Here is a 23,621-nt window from a genome sequence, read left to right on the forward strand (position 1 = left end):
CTCAGCTCCAGTGACAGCTATAGAAGGTAAATAAATCCCAGAATAAAAAAAAAAGAAAAAAAGAAGAGGCTGGGAGCTTAAGTTGCCCTCCAGCCTGAAAATGGCTCTCAGGCCCTTACCCAGGCTGGCCACGCACCCCAGTGGGGACCCCCACCCTGAAGGGGGTGTGACCAGCTGCAAACAGCCTTCAGCCCATCATCCAGGCTGGCCAGGCACCCAAGCGGGAGCCCAACCCTGATCCAGGACACCCTTCCGGGCAAAACAGCTGGCCCCCACCCATGCACCAGGCCTCTATCCTATATAATAAAAGGGTAATATGCAAACTGACCCTAACAGCAGAAAGACTGGGAATGACTGGTCACTATGGCACACACTGACCACCAGGCGGCAGACGCTCAATGCAGGAGCTGACCCCTGGTGGTCAGTGAGCTCCCACAGCAGAAGTGCTGCTCAGCTGACAGGCGCCAGATGCAGGGCTGACGGCTACACAGCTGCTGCATGAGTTTCTCCTGTGGACACTTCCCCTGTGCACATGAGGCAGCTGCAGCAGGCGCAGTGGGGCCGAGATGAGCGGGAGCAGCGCAGGGCCCAGCCCGGGCTCAGACCCTTCCCCGGCCTCCTGCTGCTTCACACACTACTTCGTGCTGTGTGGGATCAATGCAGACAGTGAGCTGGAACCTGACAAGGTGGCGGGTAAGGCCGGGCTATGGCGGCATGGAGGTCCACTGATCCCCACCAGTGCACAAATCTGTGCATCGGGCCTCTAGTGAAGTATAATGGAGTCATAGAGGAAACAGCTCACTGGGGCTGCTCACACTGCCTCCATTCAAGAGACTCTTGCTGTGCAGCCCGAGGAACTCAGTGAAGGCCAAAATACTGACATAAGCAAGGAACGTAATTGCAATGAAAAGGATGACATATCCCAGATACTAGCAAAAAGCTGCACATTAAAATAACTTTCAGAGATATTTCACTGTCAGTAAAGAAACCCTAGGAGATACTTCACAACATTGAAAGCAAAAATTATGAAATGTTGGAAGCTGATCCAAACTTCAAAAGGAATGTGACAATTTGCCAAAGCATAGAAAAGATGTTTGCCTGTATCATAAGTTATACGATGAGAAAAAGGCAAGCGCTGCTCAAACTACTTTTGATAAGTTTTTTTCCACGAAATGGAACACTTTAATTCTCAGTGTTGCCAATATTTTATAGTGTACTAAATAAAAAGTAGTTTTACTATTTTTTCATTTCCCTATATTTATAACCATCAGATTTTTCATGTTTATACAATAATTTTTAAAGGTCACAGGACAGTAGTAAATTTCCCACTGCTTATTAAGATTGTTTGCACGGTTGTTAGAGTCTACTTTCCTTATTTGGTTTCCAGAATACCACACACACTTGGTTTTCTTCCTGCAGCACCAGCTGTCATACCCAGTTTCCTCTTCTCAATTCTGAGTGTTGGAGGACCTCCGGGATCAGTCCTAGGAGCTCTTCTTTTCTTTATCTACATTGACTCCCTTAGAGAGATTTCACGTAGTCCTGTGGCTTAAAATATTATCTATAAGCCAACACTTCCTCATTTACATCTCCAGTCTAGAACTCTTGCCTGGACTCCAGATTTATACATCCCACAGCCCATTTGATACTTTATTTGGATATCTCATAGCTATCGTAAACCTAGTATATCCAAAACTGAAATCCTCCCCTCCCCCCAAAGCCCTCTTCTACCCCAAATGAACATCTTCCCCAGCTCAGATGATGGCAACTCTTCCTTCCAGTTGTTCAGGTCCAAAACTTTGCAGTCATCTTAACTACTCTCTCTCTCTCATATCCCCTATGTAATCTACCTTCAAAATATATCCAAAATCAGACCATTTCTCCCACCTTCACTGATCTACCCTGGTCCACACACCATCATCACTTGCCTGGATTATGGTAATATTCTCCTAACTAATGTCTCTCCTAACCTATTCAGAACACAATAGCTCTTTAAGACATATGTCAAATCTTGCCACTTCTTTTATTCAGAACCCCACAATGGTTCTCCATTTCACTCAGAGAAAAGCCAGCATCTTTCCAAAGACCTAGTAGGTCCTACATGATCCAGGACTTATTAATTTTCTAACTCCACCTTCCACTCCTCTCGTCTCACTTGTTTCACTCCAGCCACTTTCACTGGCCTACTTCTTGCCAGTGTTTCTTGCATAGTCTAGGCATGCTGCTACCTAGGCCTTAGCACTCACCATTCCCTCTTTCCGGCATGCTCTTCCTCCAGATATCCATATGGCTAACTCCTTTACCTTCAAATGACCTTCCCAAGGTGTGACCTTGCCCGATCCGTTGCAATCCACCACCCCCCTTCAGAAACCCTTATCACCCTAATTTTGCCCCACTTTTCCATAGCACGCATCACCTAATATACTGTATAATTTACTTGTGCTGTTTACTGACTATCTCCCACTGCTTAGATGCCAACTCCATGAAGGAACAACTTCTTTTTTGTTTACTACTATAAAAAAGCCCAAGGGCCTAGTGATAGTTTCCGACCCATACGAGGCATTCAATAGTTATTTGCCAAATAGATAAAGTTGGAAATGTTCTAAGTTACTACTTATTATATTGGACCCAGCAAACCTATGTATGACTAATAACTCCTACTTGGTGAAAATCTAAAATGGGGTTACCCATTCAATTTGTCAAGAACTATTTCCTGAATATCTCACATGTGTCAGAGCCAAAATGCTCCCTAGACAATCAAACATACTTTTCCAACTTTGGTGCAGAAGCTTCTCGCTTTTGAACATGGTTCTGAATCGACAAGAGTGCCTCTGGTGAATACTGGGCAGCGTTACTTTCCATATATCTCAAGACATAGTTGTCTGTGTCCAGGATGATGAACCGGTGGCCAAACACTGGGGAGAAGGCAGAGATACACTCACCTTGGTTATGCTTTTATCATGCAATCAGGAGTAAATACTGACCCTCCAATAACAAATTCACAGACATGCACATGCATGCACAGTGAACTTTCAAAACTCTCGAAACTTATATGCAGTCATTTGTTCAGTGTTAGGAAGCTCAGGATCTATATTTATACCCCCGCTCCCCCAAATGCAACCAATTCACAGTTTAATTGGGAAGGAAGGAGATTAAGACATTGGACCACATATGTAAGGATATTAGCTTTGTCTCTGCTGGAATGCAGCCCACTTGTCTCTTACAAGGGTTACTTACATTTAATTCACTTGGCTAGTCAGAAAGCCTAACCTGGGTTTAGACCTACCCTCAATCACAGCGCCAATGAAGAAGTCACTAGGGCTATAGTAGATGGGGTTTCCCGGCGGAGAGTGTGGTTTGGCAACTTTTGTTCTGCCAAGGTACTTGCCCCCAATGATACCAGAATTGCGAACAGGAGGCTCAAAGATACTGATCATGTCAGTGGCTAGAAAATAAGAGAAGACAAATCGGCGGTCTTTGTCTTCTGGGTAGGGGGATTCCTAGAAAAGTGAAAGAAAAAAAAAGGTATTATGAAAGTACATGAATTATCTAGATGCCCCCAAGTAAAATACCTACAGGGATTAGGTTTATTATGTAAATCTATTACATAAAGTATAATATAAATGAACAGTATGGGAGGGACTCTGGTGGCTGGGAAAGGACATGGCTCATCTAAAGGCTGCCCCAACTCAACTGCAGTTGATAGTTGCCTCGTGGGAATGTAGGCCCAATGCTGCTAGATCCTCCAATTTTGCATGAGAAGATAGCAATCTGGAGTACTGTATAAAGCCCTGGCTTGAAAACACTGACCTAAACTCTCTCAAGCACCATGCACACCAACAAAGCGCGTAGGTCGCCACATTCTGCCCATAGGCTGCCAGTGTGAAACCTCCTGGCTGACATTAGGTTCAACTTCATGGGCACTATGATGCCTGTGCAGAGTTTAGTTCTTTAAACAAATCCATTTACATACATAATTTTAAAAGAAAATTTAAGAAGGGAGGAATCGTAGAGTTAAAAGTGATTCTGAGAAACTATCATGTAGACAAGACTTCTCCCAAATCAACTCGCTGAGAGTGATTACATAACCTTTAAGCCACAATTCCAGGTGGAACAAGCTTAAAAACACACATGCTTATTCCTGACTAAAATCTTCCCATATCACACCTTTCGCACCCATCTTCTCATTTAGACCAGGGACTTGTGTAATCATTTCTCATTTGCTGCAGAAAGACACTGGGTTTCCTCTTAGTAAGATAATTTCCACATTCCCTAATCTAATGGTTTCCAAACGTTTTTGATTGGATACCCTTGTAAAATTAAAAACAACAACACCACATCCACAATATAGTTAATAAAAATCAAACCATATCACTCCTCTATTCTCAAACTTCCAGAGACTTCCCATCACACTTAGAATAAAATATAAAGTTCTGAGCAGGGCCACAGGCAAGGCCATAGCAAGGGGGTTGGGGACTCATCCTTCAGAGCAGCGGTCGCCAACCAGGGCTCCGAAGACCACTGGTGGTCCGTGAGGTCTGAAAGGTTGGTGACCGCTGCTTCAGAGTGTTTGTGATGAGCTAAATGGCTATACCCTCTATTTTTACCAGGCCAGGGAAAACCCTTTGAAAATTACCACAACCAGAATATCACTTCTTTTTTCCTTTACCCATAGGAAGGTACACACTAATTCTTTATTAATATTAGTCTTACTGGTATTCTTTTAAATGATTTTTTTTACTTTGAATTCTAACACACAGAGAAAATGACCAAACCGCCCCCCCAAATATACAGTTCAAAAAATTTTCATAAAGTGAACACCCAGGTAACCACCATCCAGGTCAAGAAACAACATTGACAGAACCTAGAAAGCACCCTCCCAATCAATACCCTATCCTTCCCCCACCCAAGAAGCCACTATCTTAAGTTTACGGTTTTCTTTAGTTTTACCACAAAGCAGGCATCCCTAAACAGTTCTGTTTTGCCTGTTTTTTTAGAATCTTAATATAAAGAAAATTATATAATATGTATTATTTTGTGACTGAGTTCTTACATTTAAAGTTATGTTTATGCGACTTATCCTTGTTATTTGTAAATGTAGTTCATTAATTTTCATTGCTGAACAGAATTCAAATCATTATATAAACATGCCATTTTATTTATCCAGTCAGTTTCCTATAAATGGACATCCAGGTTTATTTTTAGCAATCATGGATTATGCTATTAGGGACATTCTTATCTCTTAGTGCACATATATGTACTATTTTGGCACAACCTGGTATGTTTGATTAGGCCAAACTATTTTCCTAAGTGAGCGTCACTGATAGTATATTTCCTATTGTTCCATATTGTCACCAACATATTAACCATCCTGGTAGGTGAGAGCAATTCTTTGTGGTTATAATTTGTAGCTTCCTGATCACTAAAAAGGCTGAGCACCTTTTCATACATTTATTGGCCTTCTGGATATCCTCTACTGTAAAATGCCCGCTCAAGTTTCTTGCTTATTTTTAAAAATGATTTTAGATTGTTCTTTAGACATTCTGGATATGAGTTCTTAGTTGATTTCTGCAATGACATCTTCTCCCACTCTGTCTTTTCCTTTTTTTACTTTCTTATTGGTGTTTTTTGAGGAACATTAATGTCCATTTTAATGTAGTCAAATTTATCAGTTTTTGAAACAATTTTGGCTTTTTGTGTACCACTACAGAAATCTTTCCCTACTACAAGGTTAAAATTTTATTATTATTAAGAAATTTTATTGCTTTGCCTTTCACATTTAAATCTTAAATTCACCCAGAATCAATTTCTATATTTGGTCTGAGGTGAGTCATATTTTCTTTTTTCCCAAATAGATATCTAATTGTTCTGATATAATTTATTGAAAAGGCCTTCCTTTCCTAATCCCTCAGCAGTGCCCTTAGTCATGTATCTAAATGTGTGTAAGTCAGTTTCTGAACTCTCTAATCCAGCGGTCACCAACCTTTCGGACCTCACAGACCACCAGTGGTCCATGGACCACCGGTTGGTGACCGCTGCTAATCTATTCCATTGGTTTAATTATCTATCTTTGCACAAATACTCTATTGTCTTAATTACTTTACATGACTTTTTAATATATGTTATATTTTGTTAAGCAAATCCACCAATCTTGTTCTCCAAGAATGTCTTGGCCATGCTTGGAAGTGCTTTACATCTCCACATAAATAATAGAATCGGTCAATCTGCAAAAATTAAAAACCCTTTGGGATTTTGACTGTAATTGCTTTGAAACCATAAATCAATTTGGGGCAAATATCTTTATAGTACTAAATTGTCTCACTAGTTAACAGCATCTCCAAATCTGCCTGTAATTTGAGAAATCACCTGGCCTACCCCTTCCCACTCCCAATTCCTATTCCCAGAAGTAATTTACTTTAATTTCTAATATTTATGTGGATAGTTCTAAATAAAATGTTTATATTTTTTTCTACATTTTTTCCATTTTTAAAAGACATTATCCTTTGAATTCCTATCAGTAATTTGCCTCAGGGAATTCAGGGAATTGCCTGAGTGGAATATTCAGAATTTAAATTTATGTCTCTTTCCAGACCTATGTTCTCAACCACTAGCCATATGACCTCTCAAAGGCAACATCTAGTTAACTGATATCAATAAATGAGTCCCTTTATTATATTTAGTGACTATAAAATATAACAAGCTAGATATGACAAGTAATGCTAAAAATTAGTAAGGCATGGTCCCTACCCTCAAGGAAGTCAGAGTACACTGCAAAGGCACACAGACACATAAATAAATTGAATATAAATCAGGCTTTCATAACTACTTAATTAAAAATGCAAAAAGGGCTGCCAAAATTTGAGGGGCAGAGGGGAAGATTAATGATCTAAGGAAAGATTTTTGTGGGAGATTGGCCTTGAGCTACATCTTGGTTCAGGGACACCATACTTAACAGCATCCAACATACATCAAGGCACGATACTGAGACAGAACAGAATCTTAGTATATAAAAATTATCCTCACCAGTGAAGCCAAAAAACGAAGCACCTTGTTCTCATTCATCAGCATTTTAATAATATCTTTTTTCGGAGCTTTTGGAATGAGAACAAAACAATTCTGAGCAGAATCTTCGACTGGTCCAAAACCATTATAGGGAGGTAATTCCTGAAGAAATACAGGAAGCAAGAAGCAGATGCTATTTGTATTAAAAACTACAAAGTAACTAAGTTTCTTTGAAAAATCTAGAAAACATTTAAAAGATATTTCAATATTTAAAATGTAGTCAGAAAAAATAACACACTGCATATTCCATTCCTCTTATTATAGACTAGAGGCCCGATGCACGAAATCCGTGCAAGAATAGGCCTTCCTTCCCCCGGTTGCAGGCACCGGCTTCCCTCTGGCACCCGGGACCTGGGCTTCCCTCCAGCTGCTGGCAGGCGCAGGTTTCACTCAGAGCCCTGGCTTTGGCCGGAAGGTTGTCTGGTCTAATTAGCATATTATGCTTTTATCATTACAGATTTTTTTGTTGTTAATCCTCACCTGAGGATATGTTTTCCATTGCTTCTCAGAGAGAGTGGAAGGGAGGGAGGAACTGAGGAAGGAGGCAGGAGGGGAAGAGAGAGAGAAACATTGATGAGAGAGAGACATATAACCAGTTGCTTCCTGCGCATGCCCTAACCCAGGGCAGGGAGCAAACTCACAAACCAGGTACATGCCCTTGACTGGGAATCGAACCCATGACCCTTTGATGTGCAGGCCAATACTCTAATCACTGAGCAACACCAACCAGGGCTATTTATAGATTTTGTACCTTGATCATTCCTTATAGAAGTGACTGCTGATGCTACAAAGTAACTCTCAGGGCTACAGTGAAACTACTGCTGATGTTCACTGACCCCTTACCTGGCCCTACTCCCAGGCCCAATCCTGGCCCTTGTGACCATCCTAGCATGATTTTGTTAGTGGTGGAAGTGGGGGGGTGGGGGGTGGTCCTTGTCCCCACCTGTTGCTCATGGAAGTGGAATTCTTGAGATATCTCAAAAAAAAAAAAAAGAGAGAATTTTCTGAGATTCATATGGTAGAATGAGTGATTTTTATTTTTGTGGAATTACATCCCTGAGTTTCCAAGGCCCCCTCTCCCTCAGTCCTGCCATAGAAGTGTAGCTTTGGCTTTAGCAGGGCTAAAATCAGAGTCAGTGTCCAGAGTGTCCATTCCATGTTGGCACAATCCAATACAGCATCAGGGTAGCTTCATTTGTGTTTCCGGCCACAGTCCATCAGTCCACTGCATGCAGGGTTTCCCAGGCCACATGGCTATGGAGGAAACAAGGGCGAAAGCAAGGAAGCAGGAGCGACAGTGCCCCATGAGTCAAGAGTCACAAAAGCAACATGAGGGCAAACTCCTTGAAGGGATTATGCAGCCCCACATTTTCATGGGCTTGCATTAGCCACACCCATTCTGTTCCCAGGTGTGACTGACAGGAACCTCCCCTAGTCATCCCAACTTCTCTGCGCATGCATCCATCTCCCCTTTGTTGGACCCCTTCTCCTTCTCCAGGTGTTCTGCAGGGAATGGACCAGTGTTTCTCGAGAAAGTGTGAAATGGCAGCTTCCTGGTTAAGCTTCCCAAATGGCCAAGCTTATCATCTCTGGCTTCCCCCTTTGCTCCTTTCCTACTATTAATAACCAGTTAATTATAATGGTATCAACTTGGTTCATTTTCCCTCTTTACTTCCATATTTCTAATATTTTCATTACTTGAGTTTTGCCTCACAGAAGAGGGATGACAGCCGTACTGAGAACTCTCCTTTCCTAGTGAAGGAGCAAACTCAAAATAAATTTCATTGGTGAGTAGTGTAGAAGTATATAGGATGAGCTTACATTTCTCATTCAGGTTCCACAGAGAGCTGAAAGCATCACTCTAGGATAGTGATGGCAAACCTTTTGAGCTCAGTGTGTCAGCATTTTGAAAAACCCTAACTTAACTCTGGTGCTGTGTCACATATAGAAATTTTTTGATATTTGCAACCATAGTAAAACAAAGATTTATATTTTTGATATTTATTTCATATATTTAAATGCCATTTAACAAAGAAAAGTCAGCCAAAAAAATGAGTTCGCGTGTCACCTTGGACACGCGTGTCATAGGTTCGCCATCACTGCTGTAGGATGCTAGGATTTGCTTGTCTCAAAGCTTAAGTAGTTTTGAGGGTGTTATCCACTCTCTCATCAATACTAGCTAGAAAGCATCAGAGTCCTTTTTCTCTGATTCCTTGCTATGCTTTCTTAGCAAACTCAGCTTGTACCTTGTTTTTCACTTGAACTAGTAGATACCTTCCCCAAATCTTTTTATAAATTATGTCCAGGCACTTTAACAAATTAGTCTATAAGATCCCTGGTCCATCTGTAATAGGGTACTCCCTCAAAACCCAGTAACTCTGCCATGCTCATTCAAGGTGTAGTGATCAGAACACTGACCCTGCACTCCACTTGCCAGGGCTGCAGTGATGTGATCATCATGGCTGGAATATGACAGAGGATCTGGTGGGTGGGCAATGACCTAATTTGCTCCAAGTGCAACACCACTGCTCAACGAATGTACAAGCTTTCATGGACAGAGGGACCTGTGTGAGATGCCAAATACTAGTAAGTTTTGCATTACTCTGGAGGCCAGGCAGAAATGCAGTGGTAGGATCTAAACTTGCTTTGCATCTGCAATAACACACAATGACAGCGGCCTGGTCGGGGGATGGGGGTGGAGGTTGAGAGATTTTGAAATAGGGAGATACCTGTAAGCCTCTGAGTGCCTTCCTCTCAAATTCCTTTTGTGTTCAACAAGATTCTACCTGCTTTTCCTGAATTGCACCTCATTTGCTCTGCTTGGAATGAAGACCTTCCCTAAATATCAGCCCATATACTTGGAGTCCTGGCACCGGGCTTCTCATACTCCAAGTTACTGCCTGGGTCCTGTTTAAATCTAGATGAGCCACTCCTCTGACTATGGACATTCTCACTCCTAGTTACTCCTCCTCTTATGACCCACCCACCAGAGTTTCTGCCCAGGCTATCTAAACAAAGCAAGTATAACGATGAGCGTGAAAGTCCCATATCCCCTCACGTACTGCCTTTAGGGGCCATCTCCGTACCAGATTAGCTCTCCTGGTCCTTGGTTTCCTCCTCTGCCTCACCAGCACGTCTCCATATGGAGCCAGCTTGAGAGGGAACACTTCTGGCCATTGGACCCATGTTTACTTACTCCCAAGCTAGCAGATCAGCCTGACCTATGAGTGTTGTGATTCTCAAAGTGAATATATCCCTTTCATATCCACGTCTGCCCCTGACCATTAGCTTGGCTCCAGCTTTACCCCTCTAGACCCTGCTACTGTGTCCCATCCCTGCTTTACAACTATGTTGTTCAGGGTTTAAATGACTGAAGGGTCAAGACTAAGGAGAGCTAAATGTATTTGCAGTTTGGTAAGAGGAGCTCTCTTACTCATTTCCAACACAGACTTTTATTAATAGGCAGCTAATTTATTTGTAATATAGAGAATTTACTGAAAACAAACTGACCAAACACTCTAATTAATGTGCCATATATATGGGGGTAGTTTTAGTATACAGAGTGACTGATAAGCAAAACAAACATCTACGTAGTTCTTCACTTCTCTCTGCTATCCAAGTCTCCCCATCCTTTACTTTCTTTGGAAGACAGGTTAAGAGAAAAAAAAGTATTATGGTAATGAGAGTGGAATGGAGAAGTATCCTAGGACTCAAAAGCTCTTATCAACTCAAAAGATGGATCAAAGGGCTCCAAAAGGTGCACCACTGTTACAATCCCTCCCATCCCACCCCCTGCTTAGGTAAAACTCACCCTTGCACTTTGCAATATGACCTTGGGAAAGCCCCCTGGACCGCTATCTTACACTACACTTATCTGTAAACTAAAGTGGTGGAATAGTTGGCTTGATCAGAATCTAGATCTGTTCCCATGGTATTTTTTCATATATACTCCATCAAATGCTGCCAAAAATTTGAGGGTGAGGCACATTCAATGGTACAGAGTTCTATCAGAAAAAAAACACACCAACTGATAGCAAGAGGTACAGTCATGTATCATAATGACAGAAATATGTTCCGAGAAAGGCGTCATCAGGTGATTTCAGCATCGTGTGAACATCATAGGGCACACTCACACAAATCTAGGTGGTATAGCCAACTACACACCTAAGCTATATGGCATAACCTAGTCCTCCTGGCTACAGACCTGCACAGCGTGTGACTATACTGAATGCTACAGGCAAGTGTAACAGTGGTATTTCTGTATTTAAACATAGATAAGGCCTAGTAAAAACATGCTATAAATATAAAAAATGGTTCACCTGTACGCAACACTTACCAAGAACGGAGCTTGCAGGACTGGAAGTTGCTCTGGCTGAATCAGTGAGGGAGGAGTGAATGTGAAGGCCTGCACATGACTGTACACTTTCCAAACACTGTACCCTTAGGCGATACTAAATTTATAAGAAGATATTTTTCTTCAACAATAATTTAATCTTAACTCACGGTAATGTTTTTACTTTAAAAATTTTTGAATTTTTTAAAAAATTTCAACTCTTCTATGAAAAAACTTGGCTTAAAACACAAACTTTGTCCAGCTGTATAACAATATTTTTCTTTATATCTTTATTTTATAAGTTTTCTCTATTTTTAAATTTTTTCAGAACTCGTCTTGTTAAAAACTAAGACACAACTACACACATTAGCCGAGGCCTACACAGGGTCTGGACCTAAATATCACTGTCTTCCGTTCCACATCTTGTCCCCTGGAAGGTCTTGAGGGGCAGTAACACACATAGAGCTGTCCTCTCCTCTGAGAGCAAATGCCTTCTTCTGGAACACCTTCTGCAGGACCCGCCTGAGGCTCTTCTTGAGGAGGTGTCACTGTTTTCAGAAACATGCCCATGATGGTTAGCTTGGGTTGTTTGTAAGCATCATAAATCTGCGTATAGACCAATAATGCATCATGAACATTCCTCTTTAATAATACAAACCTTTTGGTGTTGGGGGTCCATTTTTCAAACTTTCTAAAGAGTGTGTTGAGGTCTGCAAAAGCTTCTGCTAAAACCTTCCCTGTGAATTTTCTTGGGGGTTCGTCTTTTTCTTCTCCTGCAGTTTCCTTTTCTCTTGCCTCTTCACCTATGCATTCCAGTTCCAACAACTCTTCATTAGTTAATTTCTCAGGATCCACCTCTAGGAGCTCCTCCATGTCATCTCATCCACACTCAGGCTAAAGTCATTTGCCATCTCAACCATAGTCTTCATTTTTGCAACATCCTCATCCTTGATAAAGCCTTTGAAGTCACGGGTGAATCTCCTGAGTGTCTTCTTCCAGATGCCATTCATATACTCCTTGGTGACATCACCCCAAGTTCAAGTAAGGTTCTTGATGCAGTCAAAATGTTGTAATCCCACCAGAATTACATCAGTGTCTTCCTCAGTTGCAGCAATAGCCTGGTTCAAGACCCTCCTCAGGTACTAGGCCTTAAAACCTGCTATAACTCTTTGATCCATTGGTTGCATCAAAAAGGGGGTTTTAGAGGGAGACATAGCACTTGGATACTGGGATGACTATTACCAATAAAAGAAGGATGTTCAGGAGCATTATCAATAAGCAAAATCTTGAAGGCTATGTTATTCTCTAAACAGTACTCCATTTCACTGGCAGAGCAATTCAGGAGGGCATCTTGGGAGAGGAGTTGAGTCACCCATGACTTCCATGTCCCTGTAGGAAACTGGCAATGTGTGCTTATCGATATGCTTGAACGCCCAGGGGTTCTCACTGTGCCAGATCACAAGGGTTTCGATTTGTAGGCAACATTGCCCCTAAGCAAGACTGTTATTTTGTATTTAAAAGCCTCGGAACCTGGCATTGACTTGGCCTCCTGTGGAAGGAAGTCCATTCATGCATCTGTTTCCAGAATATGGAGGTCTCATCCATATTGAATATTTGCTCTGGCAGATAATTTTGCTCCACAATCAGCTTATCTAGAGTTTCCAAAATTCCTCAGCTGCCTTCACATCAACACTCACATTATGGAATGAATAACAATACTTGAATAATTTAAACCACCTAAAGTTAGTGATAAATTCACATCAAAGCTTGGACCAGCCTTTTCTTTCAACATCAAAAACAAATCTTTCGCTGTGGCTGTGATCCTTGTGGTGCCGAGAGGACATACTGCTGTGTCTACTCTTCCATCTGGGTCATTAGAAGTTTCTCCATATCTAACACAGGCCCTTCTCAAATTTTTGTCAGTCTCATTACCTTTGTTCTTGCTCTTCAAGATTGTAGCTATGGTGGAATGGGACATGCCTGACTGGAAAGATGTAGCCATCACTAATTGTCTACCTTTGTAGTCTTTAATCATTTTCATTTTGCATCCAGATGAGTCACTGGCAACATTAGCAGTGGATTTGTATGTGTAGGGACCACAATGAGCAAAACTACACAAGATTAATCACAAGAGAAAATGATGCGGTCAAGACGCAGTAAACACAAAATGTATCAGGCTGCTGCTGGCATAACACTGTTTTACAACAAACTTTATTTAAGTAGGTAGAACAAGTTCACTCTAAAATAATGATAAGAAGTTTAGTACATTGAAATCATAAGCCAGTGACACAGTCATTTACTATCATTACCTAGCATCATGTACCATACATAACTGTATGAGCTGTAATTTTAAATGACTAGCAGTGCACGATTACACCAGTGTCACCACAAACATGTAAGTGATGTGCTGTGCTGTGACATTATAACGCCACTTGGTGATAGGAATTTGTCACCTCCATTATAATCTTATGGGACCACTGTTGTACATGTGGCCATTGTTGACCCAAATATGACGCATGACTATATTATTACCACCTACACTTGCTTCCAGAAGTTTTATTGCCCGTGAGAACTCACAGCATACACCAAATTCCAAATTCTTCTTTGCATTGTTTTAATGAAATGTTGGCTCTAGGAGGCTTGTTTAAGAGATCTTTTGGGATAGCAAACACATACTAATCAGGCAGTCTTCTTCAGCCTACTTCAAGAGACATACAGTATACATACCTCTGATTTGCTGGACACTGTTAGTTGCTAGGAGCACAAAGATGTACAGAATATAGTTCCTGCCCTCAAGGAATTTACAGCCTAGTTGAGAAAATGCATAAACAGGTATTTTAATGTAATAGATGAGTGCTGGGGGCATAGAGCACCCCAGGAACACACAGGTGGTGGCCAGCCCTGCCTGGAGCTTCAGAGATACTCTCTTGGAAGAGAGAAAGCCTATACTGAGCTGTGAAGAATAAGAAAGAGTCGTGTGAAAAAAATGATGGAAAAGTGGTTTAAGCAGGTGAAGAGCATCGCAAAAGTCCAATGGAGTAAATCAGAATGTAGCACCTGCAGAACCACACATTATTCAGTATAATGGAGGCTCAGGGCACACAGATAGGCAGCAGATGGGGAGAAGGTAAGGGCCTGGGCTGAAGCAACTCAATTCCATCCTGTTGTCTCTCTTTTGAAAAGAAAACAGCCCGGCGACATTATTTTACACACACAGTGGCAACAGAAATGAGTCAGAGGTCTGATCGCCCTTCCTTATACATGAGCAACAGACAAAGAGGTTGTATGACTCGCTCCTAATCCAAAGAGGTATAAAAACAATCACACTTTCAGTCCATGATACTGTTCTACCTTAATACTTCAGACACTTCTTGAATGTTTTGTATAATGTGTAATTTTTAAAATGGGCAATTCTCACTTGAAACTCTAAAATATGTGGCTGAGCCACTCTGAGGACTTAAGTTTACCATTTTACTATTTCAGTGCATTAAAAGCACCATGAACTTACTCTCATGTCAGAGTGGACTTCTGTGGTGCTCAGAACTGAATTCTGTAGTTCAGTGTGATTCTAAGGAAAGCTATGTTGCAATGAAAGAAAGTCATCTTCCAACATCTTCAGTTAATCAGTTTTTGTTTTGCTGTCAACCAGTTTTTCAGTGAAAGGGTTTGATAAATAAGCAAGAAACAATGAAATGTCCTCAGGATCTGGAATGTGAAAAATGTCTTTTTGAAAAATGTAAGCGAAAAAAATATTATAAAAGTAATGCAAGACTTGATATAAAAGGAGAAATTAAAACCACACACAGATTTTCTTGGTCAAGAAATACATAACATTTTATTTTGAATAAATTAGAATGATGACAAACTGACTTCAGAAAGTTTTTTTTTTCTTATTTACTTATCTATCATTTTTAAATATGTTATTATTGATTTTTACAGAGAGAGGAAGGGAGAGGGAGAGACAGAAACATCGATGAGAGAGAAACATCGATGAGAGGGAAACATGCAAGAGAAACATCGATGGGCTGCCTCCTGCATGCCCCCTCTTGGGGACTGAGCCCCATACCTAGGCATGTGTCCTGACTGGGAATCAAACCAGTGATTGATGTGATTCCCAGTCAGGACACATGCCCAGGTCTGGGGCTCAATCCTTTGGTGCATGGGACAGTGTTCAACCAGCTGAGCCGCTCTGGCCAGGGCAGAAAGGTTTTTCTTATTGGTCCTCCTTTAACAGTACATGAAAATATTTCTTCACGCCAGGGCAAACATAAGCTATCGCGAGTCTTTCAAAATCAAACAGATCCAAAACCTCATTATTTACATTCTATTTTCTTATCAATTAAGTTGAGGCTCTTTTCATATGTACATTAGCCATTTATATTTCTTCTTTTGTGAACTGCTCTATTTCATATGCTTTGTCCAGTTTCTTTTTTGTCTGTTTTTTGCCTTTTTTTTTTTTTTTTACTGGATATTCACCTGTCTTTTTTTTCCTTTTTCTTAAACTTTACATCAAAATATTAATTATCTCACTACACTCAGAACTAGCGTTCCATTACCTGTTTTACAGGAGGTTGTTCCTTCTTGCTTACGTCAATACAGGGTAAATCAGAGATTCCAAACTTTTCTTTGTAATAGTGCCGAGTAAACGGATCACAGTCGTAAATGAAGAAGGTTCTCCCAAGGATAGTGAGAGGCTTCCCAACGATGAAGTCTTTGGCAGTGTACCATTCCAACACCTCCTGGTCAGAGATTTCCAGCACACACTTAGGGAAGTTCTCTAACGTAAGAGAGCGGGGAGAGAGGAAAGAAGGAATGAGGATGGGATACACAGCAGCAGGGCATTCTTGAGAACCTGACGGAGTGCAGTGGTTGGCTCTGGTCAAGGGTCAGGGCCTCCTCTACATTCCCAGGGGAACACAGGCTGTGTACTTCCATCTGTTGACAGGACACATAAATAATACCCCAGATGGCTTTTGTAAAGTCTCTCCCCCATGTTCAGTTCCAATTATCACTACAGGTCACTGATCTTAACAGAATTAATGCTCAGGAGAAATCATCGCTGGAAAAAACAATAAAAGTCCTTGTGTAAAAAAAAAAAAAAGTCCTTGTGTAGAGTATTAGATCTAGAAGGAACCCAACAAATTATCAGTGATCACATATACCATGTACTAGGTACACTACTAAATACTGAGATTACAACAATTAACAATATAAACAACATTCCTGTCTTGATGAAGAAAGCATTCTGTTTGAAGTGACAGATATTAACAATTACACAAATAAATGGCTTCATTTCAATTGTGATCACTGCTATTGGGACAGTGTGACCTAGTCCTGTGACAGGAGGCAGGGACAGTGAGCAAGATGATTACAGTGATCCCTACATCTGGGGAATCGACACATTTTTAAAATGTAAAATCAACCTTGCTTTTTTGGAATAAACCCAATTTTGTCACACTGTTTTATGAGAACTAAGTGTTGGAAACCATAAGGTAGTCAATCGGTTCTGGTAAAGTATCACACTGCATAGCTTTAACCACAAAGCTTGGCCTCAGAACTCTGATCTCAGGAGGCAGGAGAGGCAGACTGGTATTCTCTTGTTAATTGCTAAGATGGGAAATAGAAAAGGAGGCTAACATTCTGCTATATCACACAGAAAGGGATGAACTCTAGCCCTTGATCATGCTAAAAGAAGGGCTGGTATTTTCCCAACCAGGCATCTTAAAAGCCCCTCCTCCCAGTGTGCAGTGCCTAACCCTACTAGATCCCTTTGAGTTACCCCAGTAAGTGATGGGCAGTGGGGACACAGCTCGTGACTCCATGAGTTTTCCTCAGTAAACAAGGTTCTGAGAGATCTGGGTGTGTGTGTGTGTGTGTGTGTGTGTGTGTTCCAGCCATTTATCCTTGTTTGCCCAACAATTACCTTTTTCATATAATGCTGGATTTATCTTACTGATATGATGTTTAGGATTTCTGCACATATGTTCATGAGTGAGACTGTAGTTCTTTTTTCTCATGGTGTCTTTAGTTTTTTTTAACAATGAATGAATGAAGTTCTTTTTCTTTCCTATGAGTTTATATGAAGCTTGAAATTATATGTTCTTTAAATATTTGGCACCCAGCTCTGCCACAGAGCCTTCTTTAGTCACTCCAGCTCCCATCTCTTCTTCTGAGCTCTGTCTACATGGCATAACTAGTTATATAATCAGATAGTCTTGGACACTTGTGTTATTGTTTAATGGCTTTGTGTACTAATGTGACCTGTTTCCCCAGTCACTAAAAGGAACTTAAGGACAAGGGTTCTAGGTCTGAAAGTTACATTTTCATTTTATCCTCCACAGCACTTAGCACATGAACTAGTTCCCATAGCAGACACGTAACTCTTGTTTAACTGAATTTAGTAAGAATCATCCATTGGATAAATGGCTTTGAGAGTCAATTAAACATCAACTCTACACTCCTTCTAGTTAAAGAAATTATTTACTTAGCTGATGGAAGCTTAGCTTTTTCTATCCTGCTGCATAACTAACAATAACTTTTACAAAAACATATGTTTCCTACCTCTTAAAAGAACCCTTCACATGTTAACATGCTGCCTCTCCATGTAACTGATGAAAACTTTGTTACAATTTGGGAAGTTATAGAACAGGATGATTAGTGTTATTTTTATTAAATTGACTGGAGTGACATTGGTCAACATGAACATTCAGGTTTCATGTGTGGGTTCTATGTTAAAAAAATCTGTATATTGGCCCTAGTTGGTCTGGCTCAGTGGACAGAGCGTCGGCCTGCGGACTGGGGGGTCCCGGGTTCGATTCCGGACAAGGGCATGTACCTTGGTTGCGGGCACATCCCCGGTGGGAGGTGTGCAGGAGGCAGCTGATCAATGTTTCTCTCTCATCGATGTTTCTAACTTTCTATCTCTCTCCCTTCCTCTCTGTAAAAAAACAGTAAAATTTATTAAAAAAATAAAAAATAAAAAAATCTGTATATTGCACCATGTGCCCACCACCCAAAGTCAAATCTTCTCCTCTCACCTTATATTAGGACTTCTCTCCCCACCCCCATCCCTCTGGCAACCACCACACTACTGTTTGTGTTTATAAGTTTCAGTTTTATATCCCACATATGAGTGAAATCATATGGTTCTTAGCTTTTTCTGACTGACTTATTTCAGTTAGCATATGTTCTCAAGGTCCATCCTGTTGTTGCAAATGGCGCTATTTCATCCTTTCTCATGGCTGAATAGTATTCCATTGTGTATATGAACCACATCTTCATCCAGTCCTCTATCACAGGACACTTTGGTTGTTTCCATGTCTTGGCCACTGTGAATAATGCTGCAATGAACATAGGGGTGCATATATCTTTGCAAATACATGATTTCGAGTTTTTGGGGTATATACCCAGGAGTGGGATTGCTGGGTCATATGGTAGCTCTATTCTTAATTTTTTGAGGAATCACCAGATTGCTGTCCATAGTGGTTGTACCAATCTACATTCCCACCGGCAGTGAATGAGGGTTCCCTTTTTTCCACAATCTCTCCAATACTTGTTGTTGCTTGTCTTGTTGATAATGGCCACTTTAACAGGTGTGAGGTGGTATCTCATCGTAGTTTTGATTTGAATTTCCCTAATTGCCAGTGAGGTTGAGCATCTTTTCATATATCTATTGGCTGTTGTATGTCTTCTTGGGAAAGATGTATTTTCAGGTCCTCTGCTTACTTTTCATTGTATTGTTTATTTATTTGGTGTTGAGTTTTATGAGTTCTTTATATATACTGGAAATTAAACCTTTGTCAGAGCTACTATTTGCAACTACCATCTCCCATCTGGTTGGCTACCTGTTTGTTTTGTTGTCCGTTTCTTTTGCTGTGCAGAAGCTTTTTAGTTTGATATAGTCCCATTCGTTTATTTTTGCCTTTCCTCCCCTCTCCTTTGGGGTCAAGTTCATAAAATGTTCTCTACAACGCCAGTCTGTAAGTTTGGTACCTATAGTTTCTTCTATGTAACTTATTGTTTCAGGTCTTACATTTAGGTCTTTGATCCATTTTGAATTAATTTTTGTACATGGGGACAGAACAGGACGATTATATAGTGAAAATTTTAGATGTAGGCCACATGAATAAAGCAGAGTCAAGCGTGGAACCTGAGAGTTCAAGGAACTCGGTTTTAGTGACACTTCTTTTCAAGGTTTGCTGACATTTCCATTCTTTCTTTTAATTTACTGTAAATCTAACTTTTATCAGTTCCAGATGGTAGAAATTTCAGGCTCATTTAAGCAATCTGAAAGGCCAAAATTAGTACCTCAGTCCTAATGTCTTAGGACTCTAAGAGGGTTGGATAGTAGGCTATATATAAGAATATGACAGGCAGCAGCCAAACTCTGTTGAACCAGTGCACAGATCCAGTTGTTGCTAGCACGGAATACAATCTGTGTTAGCAATTATTCTCAGTTTTTCAAAAAAAGAGATTTAAATGTTAACTCTCTTAATTTAAAACAATTTTACTCCCTTTTATTCTCTTCACCAATCTCACTCTCTTCTACCTCGCAAGCAACCATTCTAACATGCAGCTTTTTTTATTATTGTGTATCATGTATATTGTTTTGTGTGTATTTTACTTTATGCAAACGTTATTGCATTATACATCTCTTTTGACTTTTTTTCTACACAGCACTATGTATTTAAGATGCACCTATTTGCTTTCTTGTACATTCTGTTTACTGCTTCTAACACTACATATTTATCAAGGTATACCTTCATCACATTTTGTTTATCCACTCTCCCAATGATAGAAATCTCCAACTCCTTACCCCCAAATAACACTGCATTCTTTTTTAAACACTGTGCAGGCCAAGAATTTAGCCTTCAGACAGCCACTTTGTTTATAACCTTTAAGACAAACCTCTTGCTCAATACCTGGAATTTCTTATCTCCTAACTCCCCAAAAAATCAATGAACATTTACAGAGTTCTGTCAGCCATCCAACCATGAGATATGTCATATGCCACCAATATGGCATTTTTATAATAGAACATTCTTTTTAAAATATATTTTTATTGACTTCAGAGAGTAAGGGAGAGGGGGGGAGATTTAGAAACATTAATGATGAGAGGGAATCATTGATTGGCTGCCTCCTGCACATCCCCTGGGCATGTGCCCTGACTGGGAATCGAACCATGACCTCCTGGTTCATAAGTTGATGCTCAGCCACTGAGCATGCACACCAGCCAGGCAAAGAGAACATTCTTAACTACAAAGTCAATAACTAAAGCAAGCCTACGTATCGCAGAGAAATACTGACGTAAGGCAGGTGCCACCTGCGTTTTGTTGTGGCCTCACTCTCCAGTCCACTAGGTTCCTTTACACCAGCAAAGAAAGAGCAAGCGTTCACACAGTGGCGCTGTACTCTATGAGCCACAGACATGCCTTTTCCAATCCTAAGTCATCCCACATAGAAACTCCTTTTGTCACAGAGTTGAGGCAAGAAGCAAAGTCAAAAAAGGAAATGAAAAGCTGTATCTGTAAATGAAAAAGCTTGTTTCAGAAATGCACAAAAATCTGTTATTAAGGTGCATTAGTTCAGAAGCCTTGATCTCCCACACTTTCATGAATCTCCCACTGCTGTTTTGTTTTTGTTTTCTGACTTGGATATCAGTCCTCTCCACAGACCATTTCAGAGTGGAGCCTGAACCAAGGGGGCAAGTAAAGGACAAAAATTAAGGGAAAGCAGTTTTTAGTCCCTTTAAGAACACACCAAGAGCCTCCTCAGTGTAAAGGGAAATGACCACACTGGTCATTTAGAAACTCCTCTAAAATCCAAAAAAAGGTCCAATTATCAGAAAATAAACCAAACCATACGTACTTGAATCCACCAAAATCTTGGGCATACGCTGGCGGTTCATCAGGACCGGGAAGGGATCATGCCCATCATTCCGTTCATGGATCTCTCGAATTTCTACCGTATCATCCATAAGATAGTAATGAATGATGTACTTCCGACATTCACCAAACATGCTGTCTGTATCATCCCAGATCGCATAGAATCGAAGAACCTTTGAGAAATCCAAAGTAGTGACTTAAATACGAATTCTATAAGTGGAGAGTTTAACTTAGCTACTTTGGCATTCATATATCAGACAATAATAAAGAGATTAGCTAGAAAGACAATGAAGGAATCTCAAATGGTTAAAAAAAAAGAAATTTTTTTTACAAAAACATCTGAAATTATATATCAGATGTCAACAGCTGGAAAATATTAATAGGCTTATAAATCTATGCTGAGAAAAAGTATTCACTTTGACCCAAAAATATTAGTCAGGGAAAGAGAAGTTGAATTAAAAGAGCAATGGATCCTTTATACAGTTACTAATAAAGGTGCATGTGAATGGTTTGTATGTAATTAATATGGGAAGAATTTTCATTTACTCATTAGTCTTTTTTTAGTTTATCAACACATATCTTCTAGTAATATCAACAACACAATCTTTAAATTCAAAGTAATAACAGATATATAATTGATATAAAGAACATCCTTAAAAAGATTATGATAGTGCTAGGTAAAATTTTCTGAGCTAAAAGGAATTACATTTCTGAGAGAAAAAAAGCAGCAAAGAAGCATTGAGGGTGATCTTTCCCTTCAGCACACAAAGGAAGACTGAAATCTCCTACACACCATGCCCACCAGGGGGAGCACAGGAAGGCTGGAAGAGAGTTGGAAAATACCCAGAACATTCTGTTCTCACACATTAACATAAAACTTAACAAGAATTATCTGTAATGGAATGCTTCTGTGAAATTACTATTTGAACATTAGAAATCTACTTATATGCAAAATAAATAATCCATTTAAGGTGTCCCAAAGGATTCTGTTGAGGTTAACTCATATTTGGGAAATAAGTAGCCAGCTGGAAATATAAAGTGGAAAGATGTAGCTCAGGAATGCTCTAAGATTTAAAGGTTTGGTGGAAGTCATAAGACTTACTTCCACCATCTTCTTTGGATCTCTATAAAACTTTGGCATTCCTAGCCCTCTAACTCTAGATAAAATCCGAAAAATAGCACTGTATCCAAATGGTTATATTATAGGTGTGATGTTTCAAAACACACACACCAAAATAGTTTGCTAATAAACATTTCCACACTTGGAAACGAGTTAACTTACCAAGGTGCCTGAGTCACTTACTTGTTTGTCAAAGGTGAGAAACTGCTTGAGTTGATCAAAGTCCGATGGAGTGACATACTGATGAAGAGGCCGTTTCCGAAGTTCTGTGTAAGGATCCAGAGCCATCTTCCCAGGTGGATTTAATTCAATTCCTTGACTTTCCAAAAATTCCTAAATAATTCAAAATTAATACTGATCACCTTTCTTGAAGCTTCTTCAAGTATTAACTGATGGAATAAAAATAAGTGTAATAATTTCTATACCACTGCCAGGGTTAACTATTAATTTGCACCTTGAGCATGTATTCGCAGTACTGAGCCTCCAATTGACCCAACTCAATAATGCAGACAATAGCTGATTATTACCTTAAGTATTCTATATTATAAAAATGACGGGCAATAAGAGAAGCTCCAAATATAACCTCAGATCAATGGAATTTAGTCAGGTGCCTGAGCACAGAGTAAGGATTACTTACATACATAAATCTGAAACCTAACCGGTTTCAAATATGTAATTCACATCAGGTATAGGGACAAACCGCACAATGGCAAAGTTCAGCTGAAATCAAATTCCCAACTTTCCAACTCATTTAAAAAAAGTCTATGATTAGGTCTCCCCTGCAAAATAAAAAAAAAGCAAGCATGCCCACTGGTTTAGACCAGAAAATATTATAGCAAAACAGGAAAGGCAAATCAAGTGTTCACATCTCACCAGAAAAAAAGTTAAGCATTTGAACTTGACTTGATTTTGAATTCTATTTTGCTAATTATGAGTAAATATAGTACTATTTTCAGAGTCACCATATCTTTTAATACAACTTGACATTTCTTTTCAAAAGAACTATAATGGATTATGCTTTTTTGAGAATCAGAAAAGAACAACTTCATGGGTTCTGTTTACATTCTGGAACTAGAAATTAACCTGAAATCTAGGTTTCTTTGGGGAATTGTGTAGTTTGCTTTTGGAGAATTCAATAGAAAATATATAGAACACAGGACCAAAATATTTGGGTTCTAGTATTAGCTCTGCACTAACTTGCTTGTAATCTTAGTATTTAAAG

General features: G+C 40.0%; 1 protein-coding gene across 1 annotated transcript in view; it reads right to left on the reverse strand.

Annotated features, from left to right (window-relative positions):
* The window catches only part of EFHC1 (EF-hand domain containing 1), a 59,840-nt gene that overhangs the window by 11,408 nt on the left and 24,811 nt on the right, over positions 1 to 23,621 (reverse strand). Inside the window, exons 4-9 of the mRNA XM_059701427.1 lie at positions 22,583 to 22,732; positions 21,263 to 21,452; positions 15,952 to 16,172; positions 7,024 to 7,164; positions 3,287 to 3,500; positions 2,768 to 2,915 (exon numbers count right to left, since the gene is read on the reverse strand). Of these exons, the coding sequence (XP_059557410.1) occupies positions 2,768 to 2,915; positions 3,287 to 3,500; positions 7,024 to 7,164; positions 15,952 to 16,172; positions 21,263 to 21,452; positions 22,583 to 22,732 (1,064 nt within the window). The remainder of the gene's footprint in view (positions 1 to 2,767; positions 2,916 to 3,286; positions 3,501 to 7,023; positions 7,165 to 15,951; positions 16,173 to 21,262; positions 21,453 to 22,582; positions 22,733 to 23,621) is intronic.

This window comes from Myotis daubentonii, chromosome 6, assembly GCF_963259705.1.
Source record: "Myotis daubentonii chromosome 6, mMyoDau2.1, whole genome shotgun sequence".
NCBI classification, from domain to species: Eukaryota; Metazoa; Chordata; class Mammalia; order Chiroptera; family Vespertilionidae; genus Myotis; species Myotis daubentonii.